Source organism: Alosa sapidissima, chromosome 14 (genome assembly GCF_018492685.1).
Source record: "Alosa sapidissima isolate fAloSap1 chromosome 14, fAloSap1.pri, whole genome shotgun sequence".
Lineage (NCBI taxonomy): Eukaryota > Metazoa > Chordata > Actinopteri > Clupeiformes > Clupeidae > Alosa > Alosa sapidissima.
The window spans coordinates 10,926,154-10,942,114 of NC_055970.1; the positions used below are offsets into that span (position 1 = coordinate 10,926,154).

General features: G+C 46.4%; 1 protein-coding gene across 1 annotated transcript in view; it reads right to left on the reverse strand.

The window, feature by feature from the left end:
* Window positions 1-336: 336 nt before the first annotated feature.
* Window positions 337-15,961, reverse strand: part of prmt3 (protein arginine methyltransferase 3) — a 49,578-nt gene continuing 33,953 nt past the window's right edge. Inside the window, exons 14-16 of the mRNA XM_042060826.1 lie at window positions 8,827-8,877; window positions 8,138-8,225; window positions 337-966 (exon numbers count right to left, since the gene is read on the reverse strand). Of these exons, the coding sequence (XP_041916760.1) occupies window positions 857-966; window positions 8,138-8,225; window positions 8,827-8,877 (249 nt within the window). The 3' untranslated portion in view covers window positions 337-856. The remainder of the gene's footprint in view (window positions 967-8,137; window positions 8,226-8,826; window positions 8,878-15,961) is intronic.

The window sequence follows — 15,961 nt, forward strand, 5'->3', positions numbered from 1 at the left end:
ATGGTCGTTAATTAAACAAGCGACCAATATAATTAATTCATCACTCAGCCCCCCCCCCCCCCCCCCCCCCCAACACGACTGAGCGCGATAAGGGAGGGAGGGGAGGGGAGGGAGGGTTAGAGGCAGGGAGGCAGAGTAGGACTTTCACTACAACTACCATCAGAGGAACGATAGCTTCTCTCAGGTCAGGACAAGCACAACTCAAACGGAATTACACACGAATTACATAATTATTAAGCGCCAACACTTGTACGTGTTGTGCCTAATCGAAGTACTGGATGCTGGCATTATACAGTATATTATTAATTATTCGCACAAATAATGGCCATTTAATAATTGTACTTAAAAAAAAAACTTTATTGAGCAAAACCAACTACAGGATGGAACCATCAAAGACACTGCTACTGTGACAGAGAAATTGGCAGAGAACTTGGACCTGAACCCAGCCTTGTGTCAGCAGGGCCGTTCAGTGGTGTATGCATGTCTGAATGTCAGCAATTCTCCAGTGTCTGCAATGATACGGACATGTGAACTACAGTATTTCCCCCACTAAATCCACACAATTAAAGGTTAATTATTTTATTTCCACAACAGCAACAGACACAAATGTATGAGTCCTTGTTCAAACATCATCTCATGTCAGTCATGAATAGGGGGCGTTTCATAATGAAATGGAAACCATCTTCCATGCATAACTTCTCCATTTTAAATGGAGCCAGCCTTACATTTAATAGTTGGGTGCTTGCCACAAAGAAATGCAGATGGCATAGCCATGTAAAAGCAAGCATTCTGTTTGACGCTAGAATGTCTGTGAAGGAACTGATGTGTGACCCAGTGCTTAAAATGGACACCACCTTCACTGAAGGCTGTAGGTTTGCTTCCTGTCTGCGATGTGGAGGGTGACCAGGAGAGCGCGAGGGTCTTTCCTGTTCTTACGAACGGTGATCCTCCCAGGCAGATCCTCACCTGCATGGAGAGAAGAGAAGGTCACACACAGGTACAAATGACTGGCCAGGGACACAGCCTGGAGTGAGGCAAGTACAAATCGAGGTAATTTCAAATGTGCATCTCAGAGACATGAAACAGGAAGTCTGAAGCAGATCACCACCTAGTATAAAAAAGACAAGATGCAATGAACATGCCACATAGCTTTTACTTTTGGCTTTGGCCTCGAGCTGAAAAAGTGGGCTGAACACGCTGTTCCAAATAGGACACTGGTTCTGGCTCAGTTCTGTCCGAGCTGTTGGTGCTGCTAGGTCTTGGGAGGCAAGGTACATATGCGGATCAGTTCCAGATGGCAAAGGAAGCTCACGCGAGCCCTGCTCAATTGCAGGAGACATGTTCAAAAGGGCTGGGGGACAATGGCAATAATTACAGCAGATAATCACTTTGATTAACTTCACGTTTCACTGCCGGGGATAAATGAATGTTTACCCAATTGGCAAACAAGCCCCCATGCCTGCCCCGTGCAGAGTCTCTCTCTCTCTCTCTCCCTCCCTCTCTCTGTCTCTCTGTCTGTCTGTCGCACTCCTTTTTTCTCCCCCACGTTCCCCTTCCCTTGCTAGAGGTGGGGGGGATTGCTGAGTGCAGCATTTTCTCTGCTGTGACATGAACAGTCAGACACAGCTGTCACTGAGCAGCACGGCAATCTACTGTTTTCCCCTGAATCAGCCGGGGGGTGATGGTGGTGGTGGTGGTGGTGGTGGTGAATGGCATAGAAGACAAATTCAAAACCAAACAAAGAGGACCAAAAATAAAAACCAAGCCACTCAGAGCAGGACTGACGATGCCACGAATACTTCTGATACAGGAAGATGTCGATAGCTGCTTCTGAGTTATTCCTCTCAGATCAGCACCATGTATTTTGCACTCTGCATCCCTCCTCTTGATTAATCCGTCACCAAACCCCCTCAGAGGCCCAGAGCAGTGAGGCGATGGTGGTGCTGGAGGGAGGAGGGGGTTCATCTCAGGCAACTAAGTTGAGCACAAACTTAAAATTATATTCTCCAAGCTCACACAGCATTTAATTTGGCACCAGAGAGCAAAGGGGAACTTCTGAGCCTTACAGAGGGTCACGCATGAATAACGGTGACTATTCACAACACATTCTGTGGACAACACTGGACCCCAAACGAGGAGGTGGGAAGACTGAAAACCTGGACCCCGTGCTGAAGCAGTGGACTGGACTTTCCTCAGGGTCCCCCCCAGGGCCCCCCCCCCCCCACCCCACCCCCCAGTCTCCAAAATGTATTCACTGCTTGTGCAGATGAGTGGTGAGCAAGCATGGAAGAAAGAGAACATTTAGCAAAAACAATACCACTTGCCGGATCTTTTAATTAAAATCAGCCATGCAGAGTAATGTTGGCAGAGGACTATCCATTTCCTCCATCAGCCATAGACGGACACGTTGAGTCATCACTCAAAGACTGTACGAGTCAGACAGTTAGGATCCATTAAACCCAATCAAACATAACCGTGTGTGTGTGTGTGTGTGTGTGTGTGTGAAGGGAGTTAGGCAACTGAAGTTAAGTTGCAGAGTAACAAAAGAAATATAAAACAGTGCGGTCACCCTCTGTTAACAGGGCTCGACATGCAAGCACAATGTGATGCCAACTCGCTGCATTTTCTGCTCCAGAGCCAGACAAAAGTGTAATTGTTTGACCTTAAAATGCCTGTGACACATCCCCAACGGATAGAGTCACTTTCTGTTGTGGAAAGTTTGAAAACAGTAGAGAGAAATAAACATGTATCCATATCCAGCATGTCAGAAGCCTGATGCCTTGAGACCTGGAACATGGAGGTAGCAGAATGACTTAGTGGCGACAATGGATGGATAAAATGAAACAGAGACAGTAACCATTCCATAAGTGGATTCAGTGCTTAAGAAAGCCATTGTGCCTGGTGAGTGAGGTGGGGAAGCCCACAATGAGAGGAAGTTAACCATGTGGGGAAATGAAGAAAAGAAAGGCAGCCCGTCTCAGAGAGCCTTCAAACAGCACTAGGACTATTCTATTTACATTACAAATCACCAGTGCTCAGATACAGCACCTATAACAACTAATGGGGCTGTCTGACGCCTCAAAAATACAATACACTTCAGTGCAGATAATATCTTGGAATGATATGTATGATAATGTGTTATACAAACAGTAGTCAAGAGTAAATGCAATCATTCTGGAAAACTTACGGAAATGTCAAGGCATTTTTAACAAATGTAAGCTATTTAAATTATATTGGCAAACGGTTCTTTATTTTGACATCACTGTATATTAATGCAGCCATGGCCGGGATGAGATGGCCATGACCATTCAAGGCACACGACTGTCACCGTGGCAGGAGTTCAGTTAAGCACTGGATTTGAGTGAAAGTGAACAAACTAAAGGGGAAGCCAGAGGCCTTAGCGCTCTCTCTCTCGCTCTCTCTCTCTCTGCTCCGAGCTTTCCGCAGCGGTGAGGGGGATCAGCATTCAGCTCCAGCAGCCCTCTGCGGCACAACGCAGACGCCGAGTCGTATATTCACCAGTCCTGTCTGGGAGCCATAAAACAGGCTGCTGGAATCACCAAGCCGGCCTGCTAACTTCCCAGTGGTGCCTCGCCCCACCTCCCCTCTTGCCATCCCTCCCTCCTCTCTCCAGAGACGGCCGGGCTCAGACACTTCAAGGACCCCTAGAGCCTCACGACAGGTCCTATCGCTCCTGGGAGTTACGGCACAGCGAGAAGATTGGGTTTGTCGCTCATGGTCCAATAAAAAAACTCAGCGCTCCTGTGAATTATGCAGAACCTGCTCTTAGCCCACATCATTGGTCACACGGGACACCAAGACTGCCTTCTGTGGTACGCTAAGCATCATGGGAAGGCAAGCACAATATGTGACCTCACAGCCATGTGCACACACAAAGACACACACCCAAGTAGGTGACTCTCCGAAACAACTGATTTCCGAGCAAGAAAATAATCATCTACGCTTCTTAATAGGACAGAAGCAAAACAAAGCAAAGCAAGACAAATGATGTGTTGTCTAATTTATGGGTCTGCCAGAATGAGGCGGATCTAGAGGAGGTGAGGTACCAGAATGCTGCGTGCCGCTCTTTTCATAGCTCACCTCTCCTGGCTGCGACTCAAGGAAATTAATTACCAACTCTCGCAAACATATTCAATTAGAGCGCGTTCTGTTCCCAATACATCACCCAGCTGAGCTGACCATCATAAACCAGAAGGATTTCAGACTTGTTATAGTTGATGCAATAAATCTTTTTACGGCACTGTGTCTAAATCTCTTTTCTAAATGGCAACAGAGGTTCCTTGTCAAGTATTTCCAGAACAAGAGAGATAGTATGTTTTATAGAGTGGGATTCATCAGGTTCATGACACAATGTCCATGCCCATCTGACAAGAGATGAATGTGGTCAAACCCCTACACACACAGTTTCACTGTGAATAATCTTTCTTTGTGTGTGGTTACAGGTAAAATCACAGGCGATCAGCGATGGTGATGAGGTGGCTGAAAAAGTGAGTTCTGGCACTGCCTTTGGGCTGACTTTGAGAACTCCACTCCCCACAGAGCGTGCTCACACACAAGAGGGACCAGGCCGGCGAACGTGTGTGTGACCTCGTGCCATAAAAAAAGCAGTCTTCCAGGAGCGTGGCAGGGTGCCAGCCAGCGAGCCAGCCCAGCGCTGTTAAAGGAAAGGAGGGGAAGAAAAAGAGAGAGAGAGAGAGAGAGAAAAAGAAAAAGAGAGAGAGAGAGAAAGAGAGAGAGAGTGCAAAAGAGAGGGAGCTCATTTCTGTTTTAACACCCAGAGAGGGGAGGTCTGGGACCAGCGGGCCACTGGACTGGAGAGAATGAGAGCCACAAACGAGTCGATAAATCTCCTGCTCCCCTCTCCACTCCCTCTCTCATCGCTCCCTTTAAACCTCAAATTTGGAAGGGAAAAAAGCACCCCAGTCTGTCCAATGAGAGTGAAGGGGTGAGTCGTGACCACAGACACCTGCATCTGCACGGAAGGGGGTTGATGCAGGATCACCGCTTTCAGTGACTCACAGAAGACCTGCTGAAGACAGGTGAGGTCCTCCACAAAGCCCCCACACTTGGCCTTAGAGGTGAATCTGTCTTCATTACTGGCAATGGGCTTCAACTGGCATGGACTCCGGCACTCAGACCCTGACCACTCGCTGTGTCCGGAGCATCCTGGTAAACAAACCCACCAGAGGGTGGAGCCATTTGGGAATCAGCCCCAGCACTCTCATCATGAGAGTGGCGTAGTAGAGGACGCGGAAACCTGCAAGGCCAAGGCCAAGTCCAGTCATGCTGAACTCAGAATGGGAGCAGAGGAGGGAGAGATGGAGAGATGGACACAGAGAGGGATGTCCGCTAGGTTGGGCTGCAACGAGAGAAAAACTGTCAGAACCACTTGCCAACTCCACAGTGATCTAGGTATGGGGATCTAGGTGTGGGGATCTAGGTGTGGGGATCTAGGTGTGGGGATCTAGGTGTGGGGATCTAGGTGTGGGGATCTAGGTATGGGGATCTAGGTATGGGGATACTCGTTATAGCCTAGAGCAAGTGGCATCCTCCTCCGTGCACATCTGCGCGTGTTGAAGACCTGCGTCATTGATGATGCACGATCCCAATTGTTGGGAAGCACATGAAACTCCCGGCATGCATGATGATGATGACGCAGTTCTCGTCACATGGCGCGTGCGAGGGACAGAGACGCGGGAGCACGTCACGGCCTTCAGCCTTCTCCCCGTTCTGACGTTTCCCTCACTCCTCCTCCTCTCCGCCTCCTCTCCTACAGTACAGCTCCACCTCTCCTACAGTGCAGCTCCACCTCTCCTACAGTGCAGCTCCTCTCCTCCACCTCTCCTCCAGTACAGCTCCACCTCTCCTCCACCTCTCCTACAGTGCAGCTCCACCTCTCCTCCAGTGCAGCTCCACCTCTCCTACAGTGCAGCTCCACCTCTCCTACAGTACAGCTCCACCTCTCCTCCTCCTCTCCTACAGTGCAGCTCCACCTCTCCTCCAGTGCAGCTCCACCTCTCCTACAGTGCAGCTCCACCTCTCCTCCACCTCTCCTACAGTACAGCTCCACCTCTCCTCCAGTGCAGCTCCACCTCTCCTCCACCTCTCCTACAGTACAGCTCCACCTCTCCTCCACCTCTCCTCCAGTGCAGCTCCACCTCTCCTACAGTACAGCTCCACCTCTCCTCCACCTCTCCTACAGTACAGCTCCACCTCTCCTCCAGTGCAGCTCCACCTCTCCTACAGTACAGCTCCACCTCTCCTACACCTCTCCTCCACCTCTCCTACTCTCCTACAGTGCAGCTCCACCTCTCCTCAAGTACAGCTCCTCTCCTCCTCCACCTCTCCTACAGTACAGCTCCTCTCCTCATCCACTCCTCAAGTACAGCTCCTCTCCTCCACCTCTCCTCCAGTGCAGCTCCACCTCTCCTCAACTACAGCTCCTCTACTCATCCACCTCTCCTACAGTACAGCTCCTCTCCTCCTCCTCTCCTCCAGTACAGCTCAACTGCTAGTGCACACAGTTCATTGCCACTGCTCCTACCACTGCAGCATGAAGCCACTGTTTCCGGTGACCACACCGTGCATGTGTGTGCCTGGAGCACAGGGCTGGGGTAGATGTGGCGGTTAAATGGAACTCATAATTACGACATGGGGAGTTGTATACATTAACTCATGCGCCTTTAGAAAAACTCCCCTTCTAGAGTAGCAAAATATCGTGGGGTGAGGCGTTCTACCATGATAACATGTGATCCTACATCACACAGATTTGACATTACAAAGAATGATCATTTCTTGTATAAAATTGTATTTAATACATAATAATAAATAATAATAATTTCAGCGTACTGCCCAGCCCTAATATACATCCACTCTGAGAAGAGAGCACCGTTTCCCTCCGTATGAGCTGAAAGATAAGGACGGAAGTACGTGGCCATTTACGCCTGCACCATCTCTCGCCGCGCTGCGGCGTCGGCCAAAAAAAAAACAAAAAAAAAAAAACGTGTTTTCAGAAAATAGCAGCGAGCATAACTGTGGGACTCTCCCTCTTTTTATCTGACAGCTTTCATCAGCGGCGCCGCGACAGCCGTTAGTGGAGGCTCAAAAGAACGGCGCCCTTATCATCGGAGGGCTCTGGCCAGGGGTGCCCGGTACAGACACGCGCGGACAGCAGCACTCGGGGCCAAGGCCATTTATAACGCCGGACAGTCTTATGGACTGTGGAGAGGTGCTGAGGAGAGGCCTCATCCATCGCGCCATCAGCTGACATCTCTCAGATTTCCATTAGGATAAGACACGCATCATCCGCCGGGGAACGCTGCAGACATGCACCAGCCTCCTCATATTTTATACTGGGGCTTGTGCTGCTGGTAGCAATGCTCAACGATACTGGCTGACCTCTGCATTGCTGTCTGCATACTGCATACAAAGCTGTATTTGTACACTCTTGCAGTTCAAAGCAAAATAATAAATAATTATAAAAAAATTTAAGTCATAGAGCATTCGTCACATATCCACATTGCCGTCAGCAATCATGTCGTCCTGTTGTTGTCGTCCACTGACAAGAGGAGAGCAAGGCTCTGAATGGCCAGTTGATGCGATGGCGTCAGGTTGATCTATTACTTTTCACATAAAGTGATATAAATCACAAAAGTGACCAGACACACACACACACATACACACAAAAAAAAAAGAAAGAAAAAAAAAACTGATGAAGTTTTAAAGGGAGTCTATGAAAGAGCACGATCGGAGGCCTTCTCCATCACGGCCTGTCTGTTTATCGCTGACAGATAACAGGCGTCATCCTCCATGACTCCTCTGTCAGCCCTGAGACAGATAAGACGCACCTCCGACTGACGTCCATAGATCTCAATGTAAAACAAACAGCAGGTGACAGGCTTGCGTAGCCACACAGCTGCGGCTTCTTGCTTGCGTTTCACATCTAATTGGGTTCAGAAACAGCTGGCCAGTCTGTTCAGGAGAATCACCTACAGTGGGACCGCACAAATGAGCTGCACCAGAGCTGCGCTGGCTAGGGACAGGAGTGTGTGTGTGTGTGTGATTGGGGGTTGGGGGCATGGAGGGGGTGTAGGATTGATTACCAAAAGTCACATACCTGACTGAACTGGAATGGGGTTCTCGATCAGGAAGACCGTCTGTTTCCAATGAGTCTTGGGACACTGTGGTCCAGTGGAAAACATGACCTGGAATAAGAAAATTATCAATTTACTTCTAATTCAATGAACTGTACTATGTAATGTAATGTTGAATGCAGACGTTACGCTCCTGACGAGGGCTGCTGTACAGTAGTTAAAGCCCCAGCTCTTACACTGCTGCATTACACCACGCATCATTTACAGACCATATAAAGAGCTTCTCTCAAAGGCATGTTGGGTAATGCACCAGAGCCAAGGGCAAAAACAGCAGCACCACTGCACGTTAGAACACCTTTCCTACTCCTCATTCGTCTCCAAGGCTATGGAGCTCAACTGCTCTCAAAATAATAGTTTGTGTATGCTGAAACGGCAAGTAATATAATGGATCAAATTCGAGCAAAGCCCGAGGACTGTCCATACATCTTCTCAGCAGCAACCCAAACGTAGTGTGGCAAAGAAATGGAAAATGCAATTAAAGCGTTGGCCATTTCCTGGCGTTCCATTTGATCACTGGTGGAGAGTAAATGCTTATTTCAGCAGGAAGGGTGCAGGCGTGCTGCCGACTGCCTTCTGATTGCCTCAGGGACAAGGTACGCTAAAGCATGACTGTAATTGGCTGGCTGTTTAACAGCACCGCGGTAACGCTTACCTTGTTTCCACAGCTCCTGTCGAAGAAAATGTCAAAGTAGCCGACAACAGCCTGGAATGATATATGATGGGGAGGTTAAAACATGACATTACAAATAAACCCTGGGAATGTTTACTTTATCTGGGTAATAATTAGCAGCAGAATGGTCAAGAGACAGACGTACAGTGCACACAAATACAATAATGTATATTACAATGTACAGATTGTTGTAAACATTAACATTGAAACAAATAAAAAAAATCTAACATTACATACATTTGTGACTGAAATATGATCATCAATGTGTCATCACTACATGACATCTACATTTATAACGATAGACCATTTCAAAGAGTATCAATATGAACAATGCACTTAGTTAAACAGCAGCACTCGTTAGTCTGAATACAGACGTATGCATTTACCATATACAATTGACCACACCACTCCCTGCCCCTCTGTAAGTGTCCTGGGTATATTCAACTGAATAACCTAACATGCACATGTATGTTTGTGTGTGTGTGTGTGTGTGTGTGTGTGTTGGGGGAGGGGGTGGGTGGCTGATTTTGGCTTCATCTAAAAGGGATTCAAATGACTTCTGATACTGTATTGCTACAAACGTGCCACAGCTTTTGCTGAGCCAGCGAAAAGATCCTGTGACAAAACTCATTTAACAGTGGCATTTTGGATATTTAAATCCTGCAGACTGCCTCCCTACCCTGTGCACACAAACCCTGCTGGCATATCTGTGCATGTGCAGCATGGAGACAGAAGGGAGATCAGAGAAATGCATGTCTGCAGTGGGCATTTGGAGTACATCTCAGGTGAAAACTGACATTACAGAGTGAAAATCATCAGATGGCCACCGCTATTCTCAGAGCCATGAGACACACACACACACTGAGACACACACACACACTGAGACACACACACACACACTGAGACACACACACACACTGAGACACACACACACACACACACACACACACTGAGACACACACACACACAGACACACACACAGACACGCACTGAGACACACACACTGAGACAAACACACACTGACACACACACAGCCTGTTTTTTCCCCCCAGTCCGGTGGCTGTGAAAGAGGAGCAACTCTATCAATCTCAGGAGCATACTTGTAGTGGCAATGATGCAGAACTAATAGCTTTTAATCCTGACGCAGCTGACAACACAAGGGCTGGCCCGCTCACACAAAGAGCACAATCAATGCGAAGGAAAGAGAGTGCGAGAGAAAAAGAAAGAGAATGGGGGACAGAAAGAAAGGGAGAAAACATGGAAGAGAGAGAGAGAGAGAGAAGTACTAAGCAAAGAGTGCTTAGAAAACAGTGGAGGGTGAGATGATCAGATATGGAGAGGAGATAAAAGATAAAACAAACAAAGCAGATAAGCACTGATAGAGAGTGCAGAGGAGAAAAGCCAAAAAGGGGGTATGCACAATTAAGTCTAGGTGCCGGACAGAACAAATCTCAATATAAAAAGCATAGTCTATTAGATGCTTCCGATTAGATTTAATGGTTTAGTATAAGTATAAGTATCGGTATATATATACTCTTTTGATCCCGTGAGGGAAATTTGGTCTCTGCATTTATCCCAATCCGTGAATTAGTGAAACATAGCACACAGTGAACACACAGTGAGGTGAAGCACACACTAACCCGGCACAGTGAGCTGCCTGCTACAGCGGCGCTCGGGGAGCAGTGAGGGATTAGGTACCTTGCTAAAGGGCACTTTAGCCGTGGATGTGGGCATGGGAGAGCAGTTCTCAACCACTTCCCCCGCCCACATTTTTCCTGCTGGGTCGGGGATCGGACCGCCAACCCTTCGGTTACAAGCCCGAAGCCTTAAGGGTACTACATACTCGCCACTCCCGACCGGTAGTGCGACAATGCGACGTCAAAATTGCGTCATTTTTTCTGTCTGACGCCTGAAATTTCAGCCTTGTGCAGGCAGGTCGTGCACTGGAGTTTTTTTTTTCAGAAGCGCGCGACAAGCAGGATGAGCTTGAAGCCAAGATCAGGGAGCATGCATGCCTCTATACAGACATCAACCACGTTCAGGCATTTCATATAGCCTAGCCCACACCATAAACATGATGTTTGAATAGTCAGTTTGAGAAGAGAAGGAAATTAACCTGGCTACGTTACCAGCGAGAGTTTGTGATTTTTAAATAGTTTGCTGGGTAAGTTAATGAAGCTACCAGAGAGAGATGTAACACAGGGAATTAAGATGAAAGAACTAGGACCCAGGGATATGCCAATAATCCAGCAAAAGGTAACAAAGATATTTATTTTCAACCAAAGGATATCTGCTAAGACCTGAAAAAATATCTCTCCACCTTAGGAAATTACACAAACTCATCTCTCAGCACCAGCTAGCTAAAATTTCCCTCGGGATGAATAAAGTATCTATCTATCTATCTATCTATCTATCTATCTATCTATCTAGTTGCACACACCTTGGAAACTAGATGGCAACGATGGTAGTTGTGAATAGCAGCAACCGAAGTCTGAAGTATCATCACAGAGGTAGTTTTTACTTTTTATTCAGGAGAATATTGCAACTAGTGTCGCAACCACCACGCGCGAGTAATGGTTACGGCACTCCTGTGACGTCACATTGTCGCGCTACCGGTCGGGAGTGGCGAGTATGTAGGACGCTTTAACCAGTAGGCCACGGCTGTCCCCCATGCTTTTTTTTTTAAATTGTATCTTTTTAATACGTAAAGGTGGTTTAACACCTTTCATGTGACACCTAGGGACACAAGTCCTTACTCAGACTTTGTTTGCTCAGTTTTTGATTTTGAAGCTACATACATACAGCACTGCAAGGAAAAAGCTAATGGAGCAAGTAAGAGCGATTATATGAGTAATATAATAAATATGACAAATACATGCAATTATATCTTCATTAGCATTCTATTGGCGCATAAATCTCAAATAGCCTTAATCAGTCTTTTCCAGTCATTTCAAACTACTTACTTTAACTGTATTTTCCATAAATACAACCAAACTCCATCCATGGATGCACAACATGCATGTGTAAACCTTACGTGGCAAAACGTTTGGTTCATTCAGGGAAACAAGATTGCACGGTTCCCTTTGTGCCCACTCAGGATGGCCATTCCAATCAGCCTTTATTGATACAGACAGTTAAGAGGGAGCCAAACCACAGAGGAGCGCGCGGGAGACAAACTGTGTCACCGGGATGTAATTATGGATTTTAATGAACAGTACAGGGTGTTTAGTGGGGCAGTAATTACGGAATTAGCCTTAATTGCTCGTCAGGCTCGCCAGGCAGGGCGGAGTCACCTAGCTGATATTCCGTGGCAGAGATCAACTTCCTGCCGTCGCCACTGACAGCATCTCATAAACATGATTGATTGGAAGACCACAGTCATGTCTCTGCTTTCATTGTGGCAAAGTTCTGATAATCAGGTCTGAACACAGAAACTGTTTTCAAAGTGTGGAGAGCACAATGACAACTTTGCACTCTAAATCTAAATCACACACACACACACACACACACTCTGCCGCCCCCTTCTCTCTCTCACACACGGAGCACAATCCCAAGGGTCACAGCAGAGATAATCTGTCTCATTCCAGCTATAGCACCCAGGAGACTTCAAAGGGAAAGATACAAAGCCGTGACTTAAACACTCACACCAGGTCGACACTCTTCCCTCCTCAGATACACAGACAACTATTAATGCTTCCATATAAGCTAGTAATAACTTGTTATTACTAGCTTATATGGAAGCTTATATACAATAATAAATTGTTTATTTTTTGTAACAATTAATTAAGTTCAACACAGCATCTATAATGGTGCTTTCCGGTTGTCTTGTAAATCCGCCGCCTAAGTTGGAAAGTGTAAATTACCCAGCTTACTTGAGGGTACCCCGAGGTGGACGTACGACCTTACAACAAACATGGCTGCGCCCATAGTTGAGATGAGATGACATGTATTTCTTTTGCATATGTACTGTGTTGGTCATGTTAATGTTGATGTAATGCTCTTACACACTAGATTACATTGCTGCTTCAATCCGGTCACCAATTCATGCATTGCACGGTCTTGCTGTGCCTGCAATACAATGTAACAATTTGTTTTCCAGCTGTTTAGCTAGAGGCTACATATAGCACAAAAAAATAACAATGACTAGCCTCCTGCTAATGCCCCTCGTGGCTCGAGAGAAAGGCATTCCTAAAGTGTACGATGATTTACGAGACAACTGGAAAGCAGCATAAGCTGCTGAAAATAAATGGCAGCCTGTAATTTATTTTTCCAACGTATATAAAAATGATTTTCATTTTAAAAATATGAGCATGCCATTTTATATATAAAAAAAAAAAACAAAGAATGAAAGTGCATTCTGCTCCCTGCCTGTGACTGCAACAAAAAAAGTTATTTTTCTTCTTTGCTGCCAGTTACAATAGCAGTTCTGGACTGATACCACTTCATCAAGTACGCGCACGAGGAGATGTATAGAGCAGTGTTTCCCAAACTTTTTTTCTGGAGACCCACTTTTTAAAAATGACAGACCATCGTGACCCATTTCACTTCAGATCTTACATGCAACATGCATGCAACCATCAATATTGTTTTAGGCCACAGGTTCTCAAACATTTCTTGGGGATATGCAGGCGTCGTCACTCTTCAGCATAGTAAGCTGTTCCTGTATTTCTAAAGAGAGATGTTGTAGGCTACGTTGCGTTGCAGACAAATGGATCCATAACACAGTCAATTCCTGTGTAAACATGTAGCAAATAACTCAAGTCGTTATATTGTAACCTATTTGTGGAGGTTTCTTTATTTGGAAAGTTGAATCCGCATTTCCCTCCGGAGTTAAACGTTTCTTTGTAGGCCATATACCAAGGCTGTGTATTGATGTTGTGACAAGCTATGTTGTCAGAATGTGAAATGAATACAGATCAGAACAATGGCTTTTGCGCGATAGTCAAAAGATAATGCACCTTTACAAGGGTTTGCGAGGTGGGAAACGACAGGAAATAATAGCGTTTAAAATGTTCATTTAAATTGTAGCCTACCTAATATAATGCACTGTTGAGCGTTTTAAATCCGAAATAATAAGGAATGTGATGAGGTTGCTATTAACTTTAAAGAGTGTATCTACAATCGAAACTATCTACAGCCTATGACGCAAATTGAATTGCAATGTCCGGTATACGGATGTCTGCTTTAGTTGACTAGATTTGGTCAAGTTGAAGAGCTGGTGTCCGTTAATGTTCGTGCAAATAGGCTGATTCATGTCCCTTGCATTTTGCAACTGCGAGGTTCATGGCAGGCGCCCCACAGAAATGTTTAATTTTGCGAGTGAGATGTCCACGCTGTGCCCTCTGCGACGCTTTGCCCCCCCCCAATTTCAGAGCTATTATAAATGCAAAATTGCATTTTGAGGTCCGTGACTGTGGTAAACAAACTATATCCTAATAGAAAACGGATAGCTTTCCTGGCTAAATTGTATAAGTTAGGCCTATTAGACAACATAAATTGTGCTGGCGACCCAAATAAAATCTCCTGCGACCCACCCGTGGGTCGCGACCCAGTCTGGGAAACACTGGTATAGAGGGTAGTGATGCTTTGGAAAACCTGAATGCTTATATCAATATATTAGTTTTCAAATGTCCTGAGTTTGAAAAAAAAAAAAGTGTTGATATTTGGTGTCAGCATATTGATAATGTATTGCAAGAAGAAATATTGTGATGTTGCATCTTGATTTTAGGGTAAATTAATCATTTCTGATGAATACAATCTCAGTAATAGAAATGAACGTTCTCTTTTTAACCTGAAGAAACATCCTGCCCCGTCAAAGACTATCTGCACCCAGGGAAAAGGTTAACTCATCACAATGGCGCCAAAACCAGCGTGTCCAGCATCAGTGTCCAGTCAGGAGCCGAGCGGCCCACAAGGCTGAGGGAGTGCACGCGGGACAAATCATAAGGAGCGCGTTTTATTCTCATCAGTGTTCAGCCTTCAGACCCGGGGTGTGTCGTGGATAAATGATGAGCGAGGGCTTTCCGCCGGCCCAGGAGGAGGAGGAGGAGGAAGAGGAGGAGGCGCTCGGTGCTCTACTCTGCATGCCGCTTCCCAGGGAACAGGGCCGGGGAGGGGAGGGGAAATTAATAATTATCATCATGGCTAACACCAGTGGGGAGCAATTCATCATGGAGCCCTTTCCACCACTATCATGTCGGAGCAGCGTGTGGTGCAGCCTGATACAATTATGCTGCCGGGGCTGCAGGAGAGGGCAGGCTAATGCGCTTTTGATGGGGTTTATTCACGCGTGGACGGCGTCACACTCGGACACACCAAACCCCCTTTCCAACAACCACCCCGCCCCCTTTCGGACTCTCTCTCTGGTTACTGACTGGTAAGCCACACCACACCACGACGCCTAACTAGCTCCCTATCCTATCCTGCGGTTGCCTTCCTGGGCCGTGCAGGCGTTCCGCCGCAGTGGAAGAGGACAAGCGCCTTTTAATTATGAGGGAATGCTGGACGTTGCGCGTTTACCACGGGCACACGGGCACACACACACACACACACACTGTAACATAGCTGCACAGAGTGACTGATGAAAACCGCTAGACTGCTTAACTCAAAGCATTAAAATATGTCCTTGACTTTTTAAAGAGAGTATTCAGTCTTTCTGAACGGGTCTGAATCTGAAATCTATCAAATGCAACCGGCACTTAAAATAAATCAGCCGTTTGCTTCACTCATTTATTTCATCTGCAACAGTAAATAATTGGCTTTAACTAGTTATTTGCATGTGTGCACTAGACCTACGCTTGCATTACCCATCTCTTTAATGCAAATGCAAGCATGTACTGCATAAGTATGTTTGAGAGAGCGAAGATATAAGAGATCGGAGAGGAACCTTCTAGAAAAGAACATTACCAAGGCCCCCCCCCCCCCCCCCCCCCCTGTCCTGGACAAGTGTGTGTTTATAGAGCAAGTGTGTGTTCGTGGTGCAAGCGGGAGAGGAGGCTTATTTGTCTTCCCTCGCCGGAGCGCAAGAGCGAAGGGTTGCGCTGTTCATTTAATGCAAGGTTAGGCAGCCTGATGTGATGAATGGACTGTCGTGGGGAGAATAAAAGCATGCGCTCAA